General features: G+C 39.5%; 1 protein-coding gene across 7 annotated transcripts in view; it reads left to right on the top strand.

Annotated features, from left to right (window-relative positions):
- Window positions 1-12,584, top strand: part of col4a6 (collagen, type IV, alpha 6) — a 202,156-nt gene that overhangs the window by 87,311 nt on the left and 102,261 nt on the right. For all 7 annotated transcript variants that reach the window (XR_006010578.1, XM_041986707.1, XM_041986706.1 and 4 more), the window contains exon 4: window positions 9,024-9,101. Coding sequence is in view for 6 of the 7 variants with exons in the window: in XM_041986707.1 (XP_041842641.1) it covers window positions 9,024-9,101 (78 nt within the window). In the remaining variant the exon portion in view is untranslated. The remainder of the gene's footprint in view (window positions 1-9,023; window positions 9,102-12,584) is intronic.

Raw genomic sequence — 12,584 nt, 5'->3', positions numbered from 1 at the left:
AGAACCATGGCAGTGAAACAATGGAAAAAGGCTTTGTAGACTGATGAAGTCCCGAGTTTCTGTTGTAAGCTGATGATGGAAAGCAGTCAGCAGGAGTGCTGCATGAGTAAAATTTCTAATTTTCAGTCAGTGTCAGGGGAGATGTGAGAAGGAGATCAGCTCCCATCATATTAGTTTATACAGTTTATACAGCCTGTGCTGTTTTACACTAAATGTTCAGTTAAACTGCATATTTAATACAGACCTCAGCTAACTTAGCATTAGCTTTATGTCCTTAGTTACAATGACAGCAAACTTTCCTTTTAATTCTCCTCCATCAGTGCTTTCACTTAATCTGTTTGGGTTTGTGTTCATGAACATTTTCTGAAGTCAATGTCTGCTTGAATATTTGCTTGGGTAACATTTTCAACAATATGTTTACAAAGAAGCTATCCTTCCAAATCTTTGCCTTTTCAAAGAGTTTTGGAATTTGGAAAGGTTTAATTTGGCCTTTTACATGAGTGTACTTAAAGACCGTCTTTAAGACGTGAACATTGTGTAAAATAAAACTTTCTTCTATGCATTTGAGGCACACCAGTTTACTTGCTGCCATCAGCCATGTCAGCTGGCTTTTAGTGTTGTTCTGTTTGGATCCAATTTAGCTACACAAACTTCCACTGTCTGGCCAAGCTATGGATGACCTGACTCCAGCTGGGTGGCCCAGTACAGAGGAACACACACAAAGCATGCATGTGGACTCGGATGAAACTGCATGCATAAATCTGAAATTGTCCTTGCAGGTATACATTCGTTCTCATTTGTCGCTTGTACACAGAAAGTAATCCAGTGCATATGGGCTTTTATATACAGTCTGTAGTGCTCTCAAGTAACACGGATACACAACTCATGACACGTACACACAGTGTAGAATAACAGACGAGAGACGCTGGGGCTCCAAACACAGCTGGTTACTCTCCTGTGGTGAATGTCAGGGTCACTGACGATGAAAGAAGTAGATGAAAAATATTGAGAGAGAGAGAGAGAGAGAGAGAGAGGGCAGGGTAGAGAGAGTTTGAGTGAAAGACAGACTAAATGCATTTTATTTGTTGCCCTTTGCCTTTGTAGTGTAAGAAATAACTTCCATGCAACTAACATGAGCTAGTTGATGCACAACTCAAGGGTCAGGGTCATCTCATAATATCTTTCTATCACTCAATTCATTTCATGCTGGTTTTGTTATGGAAAATAAGGACAGCTTCTCCTTTATGTATTCACTGAAATCACAACATGATTGACAAATGTGATCTTCCACTGCACTGTGCTGTGTGATGACATGCGGATTGACAGGGTGGATTAAACACATTCCTGCATTTCACTTAGATCAGTTGAAGGAAGAAAAACCTCACATTCTTCTAATTTCTCTTTCTAAAATCACCACATTGTTGACATTTTGCTTAGGTGACATTTTCCATCCAAAATGGCTCCTCTACCTGAATGCATTGGGAAAAGTCATTTATTTATAACACCCGCTTCATTGTCTTTGTGTTGCCTCACAGTCTGCAGCTCTGCCTTTCAACTTTTAAATGACTAACAAAAGCAAAACTGACTATTTGTGAGTCAAAACTTTCACCATCACATAACGGTGGTCCTGGTAGATGGCAGAGTTACAGATTGTGGCTCCAGGGACCAGAGAGTTTTTGTTTGTGACGTTGTTTAGGGAATAAAAACACTTTGATCATTGAAGAACATAGAGTTCAATCTTGAAAATAACTGAAGTGTGTACTGCAATGCCAGATTGTTTGCAAACAGATGTTCAAACAGACTATTTGCAGCTCCTTTGTGTTAATAATTTGCTGTTGTACAAACAAAAACAACATAAATACAAAACCAGAAACATGTTTTCTTCAGCTTGAAGTTAGCTGAAGTATCCATTCTGCTTCTGCTATGAGTTCAAACAAATGTTATTTTACATAATATTACCATTTTTTACATAATATTCACTGACAATTGTTGTCCTTCGGATAGAAAGTGACCCATTTCAGTGGGCCCACTCCCAGCAAAATGACCAAACCAGTGAACCAAACCATCTCTAGCAGCAGTTTCTTCTGCTGCTGCTGTTTAGTTTAAAACAGGAAGTGTGCAAAGTTATCGCTTCGTGTTTGGCAAGAGAACTAACATATCAAAAAGAGCGTTTTAAAACACATAAACTAAATCATTTACAGAGCACAGGAAGTTATGCAAACTGATGTACAGCAGTTTCTGGAAACCAGCTGAGGTTAAATCCTAGGTAAACAAACCAAATACAGAAAAACTGAGGAGTAAAAGGGAGAAAAATGTACGCATGCACAAATGGCAAAAATGCACAAACATTAATATTTTGCACACAAATATTTTTACCTTCAAACTCATAAATGTAATAATTTGACAACACCTTAAATACTCAAATACTTAAATTGCCTGGTAACAAAACTGATTCACACACTTTCAAAGTGAGAAAGACACGGTCAATAGATAACGCTGAGTATACAAATGTTCACAAGTCTGTATCAGCTTTGTTAAGACTTGCTAGGCTCCAGACAACTCCTTTACCTGTAAAATTATCTGTAATTACATGAAAATAATTGACTAATTAGACAAGCTTTGATCAGCTCAGATCATCTTAGAAGGAGGAAACTGTGTAGACGCTGAGTAATCTCAACATGTCTCAGCCAGGCAGTAGAAGTAGTTAATATATTTATATTCATTTATATTTTTATATTTTTAATATAAATAATTTTCTCCTCATTTGTCCTTGTTTTTTTTTCTTTTTTTTTTAAGGTTTTAGATTTTGGTATTTGGGAATAAGTAAAAAATGGCTGTGCGAATGTAAGACTTCTTTGTGTCCTCAAGCAGTGTTATGCCACATTTCTTCTCTATCCACATATTTCTATTTACTTTCAATCCCTCCTTACTTCATTCATGTGTTTATGTATTTCCTCTGTGCTAAACACCGACTTCCAGCAGGGTGAAATGTTTTCCCTTGGGCGCTGGTTGAGCATGCATTTCGACACTGGGCTGGCTATAATCCACCAGTTTTAACTCTGGGTGTGGACAGGAGTCGGTTCAGTGAGCATCCCTGCTTGAGCACATCTCCACCCTGTTTAGGTGAAAACTAGATTATATCAGAGAACAATGGATCTCGAGGGCTAAAGGAATCTGCTTCAGCTCACTGATTATTGATTTGATAATATGAGTACAGATTCATGCTTTAATTAAGATTCCTTTAACAAGTAATTAGAATGAGCTTTTCACTTTTCTTTATTCATCTGTTTGCTTGAATTTGTTAAGCTGCCAAATTGACCATTTTTTTTCATCTTTTCCCCTGTATCTGTTCCCTTAAAGACTTAATTTTACCCTTAATTTACCAAAATTACTTTTCTTCCATGTTTAGCTTATTGTCTTTTTCCCTAAAACATGTTTAATGTGGGCTTCCTGGTGCCACCCTTTTGGTCTCCCTCCCTTGCTATCACATTTGTTTTATTCCCACTCTTTCTCCTTGTCTTGTCCCCTTGTTTCTCTGCTCACTGTTGCCCTCCTTCTGTCACTGTGATCACTGATGTTAAGAAGATCAGTGGGAAGAAAGCTGGACCAACACCACTGACCTTTCCCCTCCTCTTGTCCTGATAATAGTTTTATTAGCAATAATTAGCCAACAATTGTCTTCATAGAAATTGTGTGAGATTGAGAAGGACAAAAAGTCAGCCAATGGAAAAGTTTGTCATGTATCCTGGGATGAAATTGAAACCTTTTTGTCTGCACAGTTATAATCACTACTCATTTATGATATGATTAAGGCAAATGTTCAAGTCTAACCTCACGTTTATGCGAAGTTTTTAACAAAGCTTCACATCCAGATTTAATAAATGAAAAGACAAAAACATTTTACAGTACCCCAGTCATCCAGCCTAGAAAAGTTTTTAGTAGCAAAGAAGAGGCTTGAGTCTTCATTTGTAAATAACCCGTCGCTAAGTTGTAAGTTGTAGTTTATTAGGTACACCTGTTTATTTGCTTGGTAAGACAAAGAGCTAATCATCCAGTCAAAGGGCAGCAACTCAACCCATTTAGTTATCTAGACATGGTCAAGACAATTTGCTGAAGTTTAAGCTCAGAATGAGGAGGAAAGGGGATTTCAGGGGATGTTTGGTTCATCCCGCAGAATTAACTCCTGTCTGTTCAAGGCAACATCCCAAAAGGTTCAACAAACCTTTTTCTGTGCATTTTTAATTTTAACTAGACAAAAATGTGTCATTATACAGACTTCATATGTAAACATGTAAAAAACAAGAAAATCTGTTTCAGTATTAGTGATTTTGAGGAAACTGTTTACTTTTAAAACCTCTAATTTTTGGAAGTCACTGTGTGAAATTTTGATACATCTAAATATTTCCAATAAGGTCAAAACAAACTTATAAATATAATATTCTAATATAATAGTCTAATCTTTAGAAACACAAAGGTTTATAGGTTAAATCCAGATTATTTTCTCAGACTTCACATGGAATGCCAGACTTTCCCATACCCTTATTATACTGTGTCAAGACCAAGGATAGACTAGGTGATGATTTTTAACAAGAGCTATGTGACCTCTGTTATCTTGTAAATGAACGCTCACACTATGGTCATTGTGAGAGATCGAGCTGTTGAAGCATGAGGAACACAATTGGCTTCAAAAAGAGGGTGTTTTATTCATAAGGTATGCTTATGTATTGGTCTGTTAGGTGGTGAGATTAAAAATTGAGGAACAGAATCTGTAAATTCACTAATGTGTAGAAAATGAATAAAAATACAAATATTTCTCCTCACCATGTGATCCTTCCACCTCTTACCCAGACATCCAGCATGTGAGTAGATGTATGTGTTTTTTTTTTTTTTTTTTAAGTTTTAAGAGCCTCATCTATGTGAGGTTATGCCACTCACATGCCAGCTTATGAAAACTCTTTCTATGCTACTTAAAAACAGAAACCTTTGCGTGATGTGTCAAAGATGTCTGAGGAATGCCACCCATTGAACTAAAGGTTGATCTGCTATCCAGTTGGAGTTTATAGACTACAAAGGGGTTTCTTTACTGTGCATAGGATGAGGTCAGGTGGCTTTTGATAAGGATCAGAGTGAAAGATATAGTGACATCTAGTGGAGTCACATCCTAGATATGAATCAATGAAATATTCTTATTAAACACTTTGTTCTTTACATAGTTGAATGTGCTGACAACAAAATCACACAAAAATTAATTAACCCATGGAGGTCTGGATTTGGACTCACACTCCATATTAAAGTGGAAAAACACACTACAGGCTGATCCAGCTTTGATGTAATGTCCTTAAAACAAGTCAATATGAGGCTCAGTAGTGTGTGTGGCCTCCACATGCCTGTATGACCTCCCTACAACTGGGCATGCTCCTGATAAGGTGGCGGATGGTCTCCTGAGGGATCTCCTCCCAGACCTGGACTAAAGCATCCGCCAACTCCTGGACAGTCTGTGGTGGATGGAGCGAGACATGATGTCCCAGATGTGCTCAGTTGGATTCAGGTCTGGGGAACGGGCGGCCAGTCCATAGCATCAATGCCTTCGTCTTGCAGGAACTGCTGACACACTCCAGCCACATGAGGTCTAGCATGGTCTTGTATTGGGAGACCCAGGGCCAACCACACCAGCATATGGTCTCACAAAGGGTCTGAGGATCTTATCTCGGTACCTAATGGCAGTCAGGCTACCTCTGGCGAGCACATGGAGGGCTGTGCGGCCCCCCAAAGAAATGCCACCCCCCACCATTACTAACCCACTGCCAAACCGGTCATGCTGGAGGATGTTGCAGGCAGCAGAACGTTATCCACGGCGTCTCCAGACTCTGGACACTACGCTGACAGACACAGCAAACCTTCTTGCCACAGCTCGCATTGATGTGCCATCCTGGATGAGCTGCACTACCTGAGCCACAGTGAAAGCACCGCCAGCATTCAAAAGTGACCAAAACGTAAGCCAGAAAGCAGGAACTGAGAAGTGGTCTGTGGTCACCACCTGCAGAACCCTTCTTTATTGGGGGTGTCTTTATAATTGCCTATAATTTCCACCTGTTGTCTGTTCCACTTACACAACAACATGTGGAACTGATTGTCAATCAGTGTTACTTCCTAAGTGGACAGTTTGATTTCACAGAAGTGTGACTGACTTGGAGTTACATTGTGTTGTTTAAGTGTACACTGGGCAGTGTCACTACAGGGCAGAGTTCACAGTTCTGACAGCCTGAGGGAAGAAGCTCCTTCTGAGTCCCTCTCTGTTCACCTTAATGAGCCTTAGGAGCCGGCCAGAGTGCTGCCACTTGAAAAGACTGTTGTTAGGGTGATGAGGGTCTCTCATGATCCTCTGGATGTTGTCCTTCTCATGAAGATGTCCTGGAGGGTGGGGAGTGTTGACCCATTGTATGCTCCGCTGACCTCTTTACCATTTGCAGGGCCCTCTGGTCATGACCTGTACCTGTACCACCTGGTGATGTTACCACTCAGAACACTCTCCTCTACTTCAGTGTGGAACATCCTCATGATTTTCAGAGACTCTGAACTTCTTCAGTTGTCTCACCTTCTTCACCTGGCTGTCTATGTGCAGAGTCCAGGATAGATCCTCGGTGTACACCCAGGTACTTGAAACTACATACCCTCTCCACCAGAGTCCCATCAATGCTCAGAGGGGTGTAGTTCCTCTGTTGTCTCTTCCCATAGTCAACAATCATCTCCTTAGTTTTGTCTGCATTTAGCAGGAGGTTGTTAGCATGGCACCACTCTGCCAGTTTCTCCTCCTCCCCTGTATATGCCCACTCATCATCGTTGTTGATGCAGCCACCACAGTGTCATCCTCGAATCTCACTATGGTTTTGGAGCTGTCCAAAGCTACACAGTCATGAGTGTACAGGAAGAAGAGCAGAGGGCTAAGGACACAGCCCTGTGGAGATCCAGTGTTGAGGGTTTGGGGGCTGGAGGTGTGCCAGCCCACCCGCACCATTTTAGGGTGGAGTCCAGCCCCAGGCTGAGCAGCTTGGAGTGGAGCATGGTGGGGACTATAGTGTTGAAAGCTGAACTAAAGTCAATAAACAGCATCCTTACACAGCCTGTGTGCTTTTCCAAATGAGTGAGGGTGGTGTGCAGTACCTGGGAGATGGTGTCGTCTGTGGATCTGTTGGGTTGGTAAGCGGACTGAAGTGGGTCCAGAGACTCAGGGAGGGAGGCACAGATGTGTCCCCTGACCAGTCTCTCGAAGCACTTCGAAGTTCATAGGTGAGGGCCACGGGGCGGTAGTCATTAAGGCTGGCTGGAGAGGCATTCTTTAGAACAAGGATGATGATGGCTTTTTTTAAAGCAGGCAGGGACCATAGACTGAACACCCTGGTGAAGACAGGACCTAGTAGGTCAGCACAAGACATAAGGACCAGCAATGCCATCTGGTCCTGTTGCCTTCCTACAGTCCACTCTCCTCAGTGTCTTCCTCGTGTCATGTTCTGTCAGGGTGAGTGCATGTAACACTCCGGCAGGAGTCATGATGGCTGCAGCAGTTAGCATGCTAATGCCAGCAGCACCAGCCTCAAACCGTGCATAATAACCATTCACAGTGGCGTGCACAGACATTTTGATGGGCAGGTGCTCAGTTTTTAAAAAAAAGGGGGAATTTTGCAGAGCGCGTGGAAGCGCCACCTATGTTTAATTATAGTGTGAAAAAGAAAACATTGCAGGTTTTTATGTAGTTGTAAATTCATTGAAATATGTTACTGTACATGAACCGGGTACTGATCTGACACTGCTCTCCCTATCTTCCATGCTGGTAGATGGTCTACTGTGGCACTTTAGAGAAAATAGAGTGATGCATCATTGAGTAAGACTGCTTAGTGACAAGAGTCAATGCATTACACCACTAAGACTAACACCAGTCTGCAACCGCCATAGTCTGACATCAATGCCTCATCACTAGCTGTGTTCTGCAGACAAATTCTAATTGGGTATTTATGATGGTCAACATTTCATTATTAGCGTACAACGGTAAATACAAGATAACTGTGAATTCTCTAAGGCCTAACACAGAAAGAACTTATAATTGTGGGCAGGGTCCGAAATTAACAGTCGCCAGGCGCCAAATGCAAGTAAATTTTTCATTTGGAGAGTAAATCTCAAAGTAGAGTTTTCTTCAGAAATATGAGCTAATAAAGGAGCAAAGTGAGCTAGCTTATATGAACAAAGTTTAGAAGAGACAACAAGTTTCCATCAGACGGACTAATTGACCACCTCACCTCTGAAAGAACTGGGTGACGTACTGTCCACCCCTCTGTTCTCTCTCCAGTCTCAGCTTTTTTTCTTTTCTTTTTAAACTTCCCGATTTTTGAGGCATCCTGCTGTCTTACCATCCACTCGCTGTCTGTCTGTTGCAGGTGGACTAAACCATTTAAGGGAAATATTGAGGGGGGTGGGTGTTCAGAAATGTTTCTAAAACAAAGAAACTTAGGAAAAGAAACTAACTAATTAAGAAACTTAATGCATTGTATTTGCATGATTGTAAGTTTATCATTGAGTAGCAGATAATTTTGTTAGTATTACAATTGCATTGGGGGCCCTTCTGGGCCCCTGTCAATCATGGGCCCTTTGAATCCTTCCTTGGATCCACTTTTGAAGTGTAAAAAAATTTTTTTTTTTTTTTTTGTCATCATAGACGATGAGACGTTTATCCTGTAATTTTATGATCTCGCCGTGGACTGCATTTGTGGGTGCTCCACATCTGACACGCTCCCGGTATAAAATTTCGCGCCACGCAGGTCGGAACAAAACCGTGGCGCAGCTGTAACTTGACGCACACGCGTCAAGTTAAGGTTTCCTGATGTGACTCATTGGGCTGTGAAGCTTACATAGTTTTCAAATTTCAAAGATTGTCAAATGCTTGCTCAAAATAAGATCAATTTGCTTTTTAACAACCCCCAAAATGCTCATGCATCTCATTTTCTGATGTCTCTTTTTTTTTTTTCTTGCAGGGAGATAAGAATGATGAGCCATGTGGAGGCCAAGACTGCAGCGCAGGGCGCAAGTGCATCCCAGAGAAAGGTGGCAGGGTAAGTCATGTTTGTGTCTGGATCATTTTCTTTAAAAAAAAGTCTAATTCTAGCTTCCAAACACCTAAAAAGCACAGAATTTAATCTTTTCCGTGTGCAGTTTTCTCTTTTCCACTTCTCAGTATCAGGAAAATTAATTTCTATCCAATTCCAGAAGATCAATATTTACATTATTGCCCACAAACATGAAAGTGCGGTTTGTATAGTGTGTGTGGTGCATGTTTCAGCAGTTGTTCTCCATCGACTAAATTTGACTTTTTCCTGGAAAAGAATCAGACAAACACAAAACGGTGCATAGCTGTAGGCGAGGAACTAATTACCTTGTCATTGCAATCATAAAACTAAGATCAACTATTAAAAATAATGTCCAAACAAACGCTGCCACAAAGAAAGGTAATCTTATTGATGAGTGATGGAGGGTTTTTTTTGGAACATACCCTACTGGATTTATAGATAACAAACGTACTTTACATCTATTTTGTTGGTGCTTTAGTTGCAACAAAGACAGCTTACTCATTAGATTTGTGGCTGTAGCTCACAGTGACAGTCAAAAGGAAATGTTTTTTGTATCAATATAAACCTGCTGTCTTCATATAAATTCTTACACGCTGACAAAAAACACAGTCTCAGCTTCGCCATCAGGTCAGAGAGTTGAAGGCTGTAAATCAAAACAGCTTCACATGCACATACAACAGTGGGGGAGCTTCGTTTTTATGTGTGAGAGACAGAAGTTCTTTGACAGTAAACAGATTTTAAAAGCTTTGTCTCAGAGTTTGAATTGTCCCACAAACCCCTCAGAGCTGCTTGCCATATTTAAAGTGAGCAGGTTCTGTTAATTCTAAAAGTTCAAGTAAATTTTGCAAGTACAAAAAATACAAGCAGATTGTACAAGTCAGGAAACAAGTAAGTTTTACAAATACGAATGTGGAACAAGTGTTTTGTACTTGTAAAACTGACTTGTATTTTCAGACTTACAGAATTAATCTGTACTTCTGTTAAAAAATCAAACAAAAATATTTGGACCATTTCTCTTTAAGAAACTTCAGTTCAGTCTCTAAACTGTTTCTTTTATCTAAGGTTTTGGAGAAATGTCTTTGCTGTACAGCTCTTTATGCTCTTTATATTTTAACAGTCTAGTTTTGGCGCAATAGTAGAAACAGCTCTAGTTAAAGTGACCAAAGACCTACTATTGAGTTCAGTTCAAAGAAACTGCTGGATTTTATTTATTTATTTATTTTCTTGTTACATCCTGCTGAAAAGATCCGAGGGTTCGAGTTAAGGATGACTTGACTGACTGTCAGAAGTTCATGTTTTATATGCAGTCTGTGAATACAGACAGTCAAAAATCCATTAATCTTGGTATTAAATAGTTGGCTTCTTGACCTGATTATACGTTCTAGAAATGATTGATAGAAACAGTTCTCGCTCAGGACATGGAGGGTTGTAAACATTTTATAGTGTACCATAATCCAACACAGTATAACAGTTTGTTGGCCCTGAGTTTTGCCCTTCTGGGTGGTTTTATTTGCCCAAAAGACAGTACTTAATACTTTCACTGTATATAGTGCCAATATCCTCCAATCAATTATCTTACAGCAATTGAAAATCCATTACAAGGAATTACAGTGTAGATAATAGTCTGAAAGATTACTGAAAGTTGGTCCTTGGTTACAGAAATTCCTCAGGATTGTCTCATTTGTATGAAACAGTAAATGCAGCTTTTAAAATTTGAGAAGAGACATTGTGAGACCATTAGAAATCTATAACCCAAGCTGAGACATCTGTGTGTTTACCTTACAAAAAAGCAGACCAACTGTTAGGTTGCTACTGTTGCTCACCCTCTTTCAGCCCATATCCAAACATCAATTACTGTCTGACACAGAAGCCTACACTTACAGCCTGCCTACTGTACAGCGCTTTAGCTAAATAACACAGTGACGAGCGCCCCATTACCCCTAGGTACCTGTAGTTAAATGATATGGCTCAGGTAATGTTACCTACCTCTGCAGAAGCCTCCTGTTGGGCCTAAATGACACAGCTGCAGCTATATTACCTTCTTTAACTGTAAGTGCTGGGAGTCCATTAAGTGGTAAGGTGCTTATTTGTCTCTTTTCAGTTTTACTTTTGTAGTTAGAGGTTGGCAACGAGAGGTGTTCTCAATCATAGCTGTTAAACACTGAAGTTCATTGTTGGAAAGTAATTCTAGTCTAACTGTTGAAAGAAGAAACAGGACTATATGTATATATGTATATATATGTATATATATATATATATATATATAAATACATATATATATATTAGGGCTGGGCACGTTAACGCTTTAATCGCGCGTTAACTCAACGATTAATTAATGGTGTTAATTTTTTTATTATACATATATATATATTAGTGCTGGGCAATGCTTAAAATTTTTAATCACGATTAATTGCATGACATGCTGCGATTAATCGTGATTAATTGCTTTGTTACACGTAAAATGTCTCTTTCCTTTAAAAAAAGGCCTACAGTTATATAAAGAAAATACAGTAAATTTTGGTTTACTAACACTACATCAGGGTTGTCTACCCTGCGACTCTGGAGCTGCAAGTGGCTCTCTGGAACTTCCACAATGTCTCTAAATATGTGGCTAAAATGTTTTTTTTAAATCTATCTTTCTTGTCATTAGGTTGGAAACCAGGGACTTTTTTTTTCTTTTACATCATCAATATCTACATCCCTTAGAAGAAAGTCTGTTTATCCACTTTTTATAAAGGTTTTATGATTTTCTTTAATTTAAAAACCTTAGAAGTGGAAATAAAAATGTGGTTCTCCAAAAATAACAAATACCCCGTGGTGGTTCTTCAATAAAATATATATTAACTTACCTTTTTGAAAAATGTGGTAACATTTGCATCTCTAAAGGAGTTTTATTTAGCTGTCTGAGGGAAAAATGGCTCTTTGGATTGAAAAGGTTGCAGACCCCTGCACTAAACACATAAACAGGTTTAGCAGCAGTTTTCTTTTTAAACAGCAACAGATAAAATATTTCTTCATATATATTTATGAAAACCACGTATTTATGAGAAAGAAGGATGAAATGTTCAGAATTTACTAACTAAAAGGTAAAAAGTCAGCAGGATGAATTAAAAGCTGTGAAGCTGCTTCCTTCTAAACACAGAAGGAACAATATGTGATTAATATCAGCATCAGATGAACAGACAAAGCAGGATTAGAATCTCACAGCTTCTAGATGGTGAGGAGAGAGAAATATTCACAATATGCACAATAACTTCCATCCATGCACCTTCAGTGCTTCATTATCCAGATTTCTGGCCTATAAATTCTCTAAACTATCATTTTTAGCTTGACTGCACCTGCAGCCTCCGCTACCAGGAGTTAAGGCGTTAACATCTCGTTTCCGGGTGTAACGTCAGGTCTGTAGATGTAAATATAAACATGTGTAGTATCAACAGAAAGTCCAGAACGTCAGCTACCAGATCAGCA

The sequence above is a fragment of the Melanotaenia boesemani genome, chromosome 5 (assembly GCF_017639745.1).
Source record: "Melanotaenia boesemani isolate fMelBoe1 chromosome 5, fMelBoe1.pri, whole genome shotgun sequence".
NCBI classification, from domain to species: domain Eukaryota; kingdom Metazoa; phylum Chordata; class Actinopteri; order Atheriniformes; family Melanotaeniidae; genus Melanotaenia; species Melanotaenia boesemani.
The sequence above is the reverse complement of the archived record's forward strand: the minus strand, read 5'-3'. Positions and strand labels throughout refer to the sequence as shown.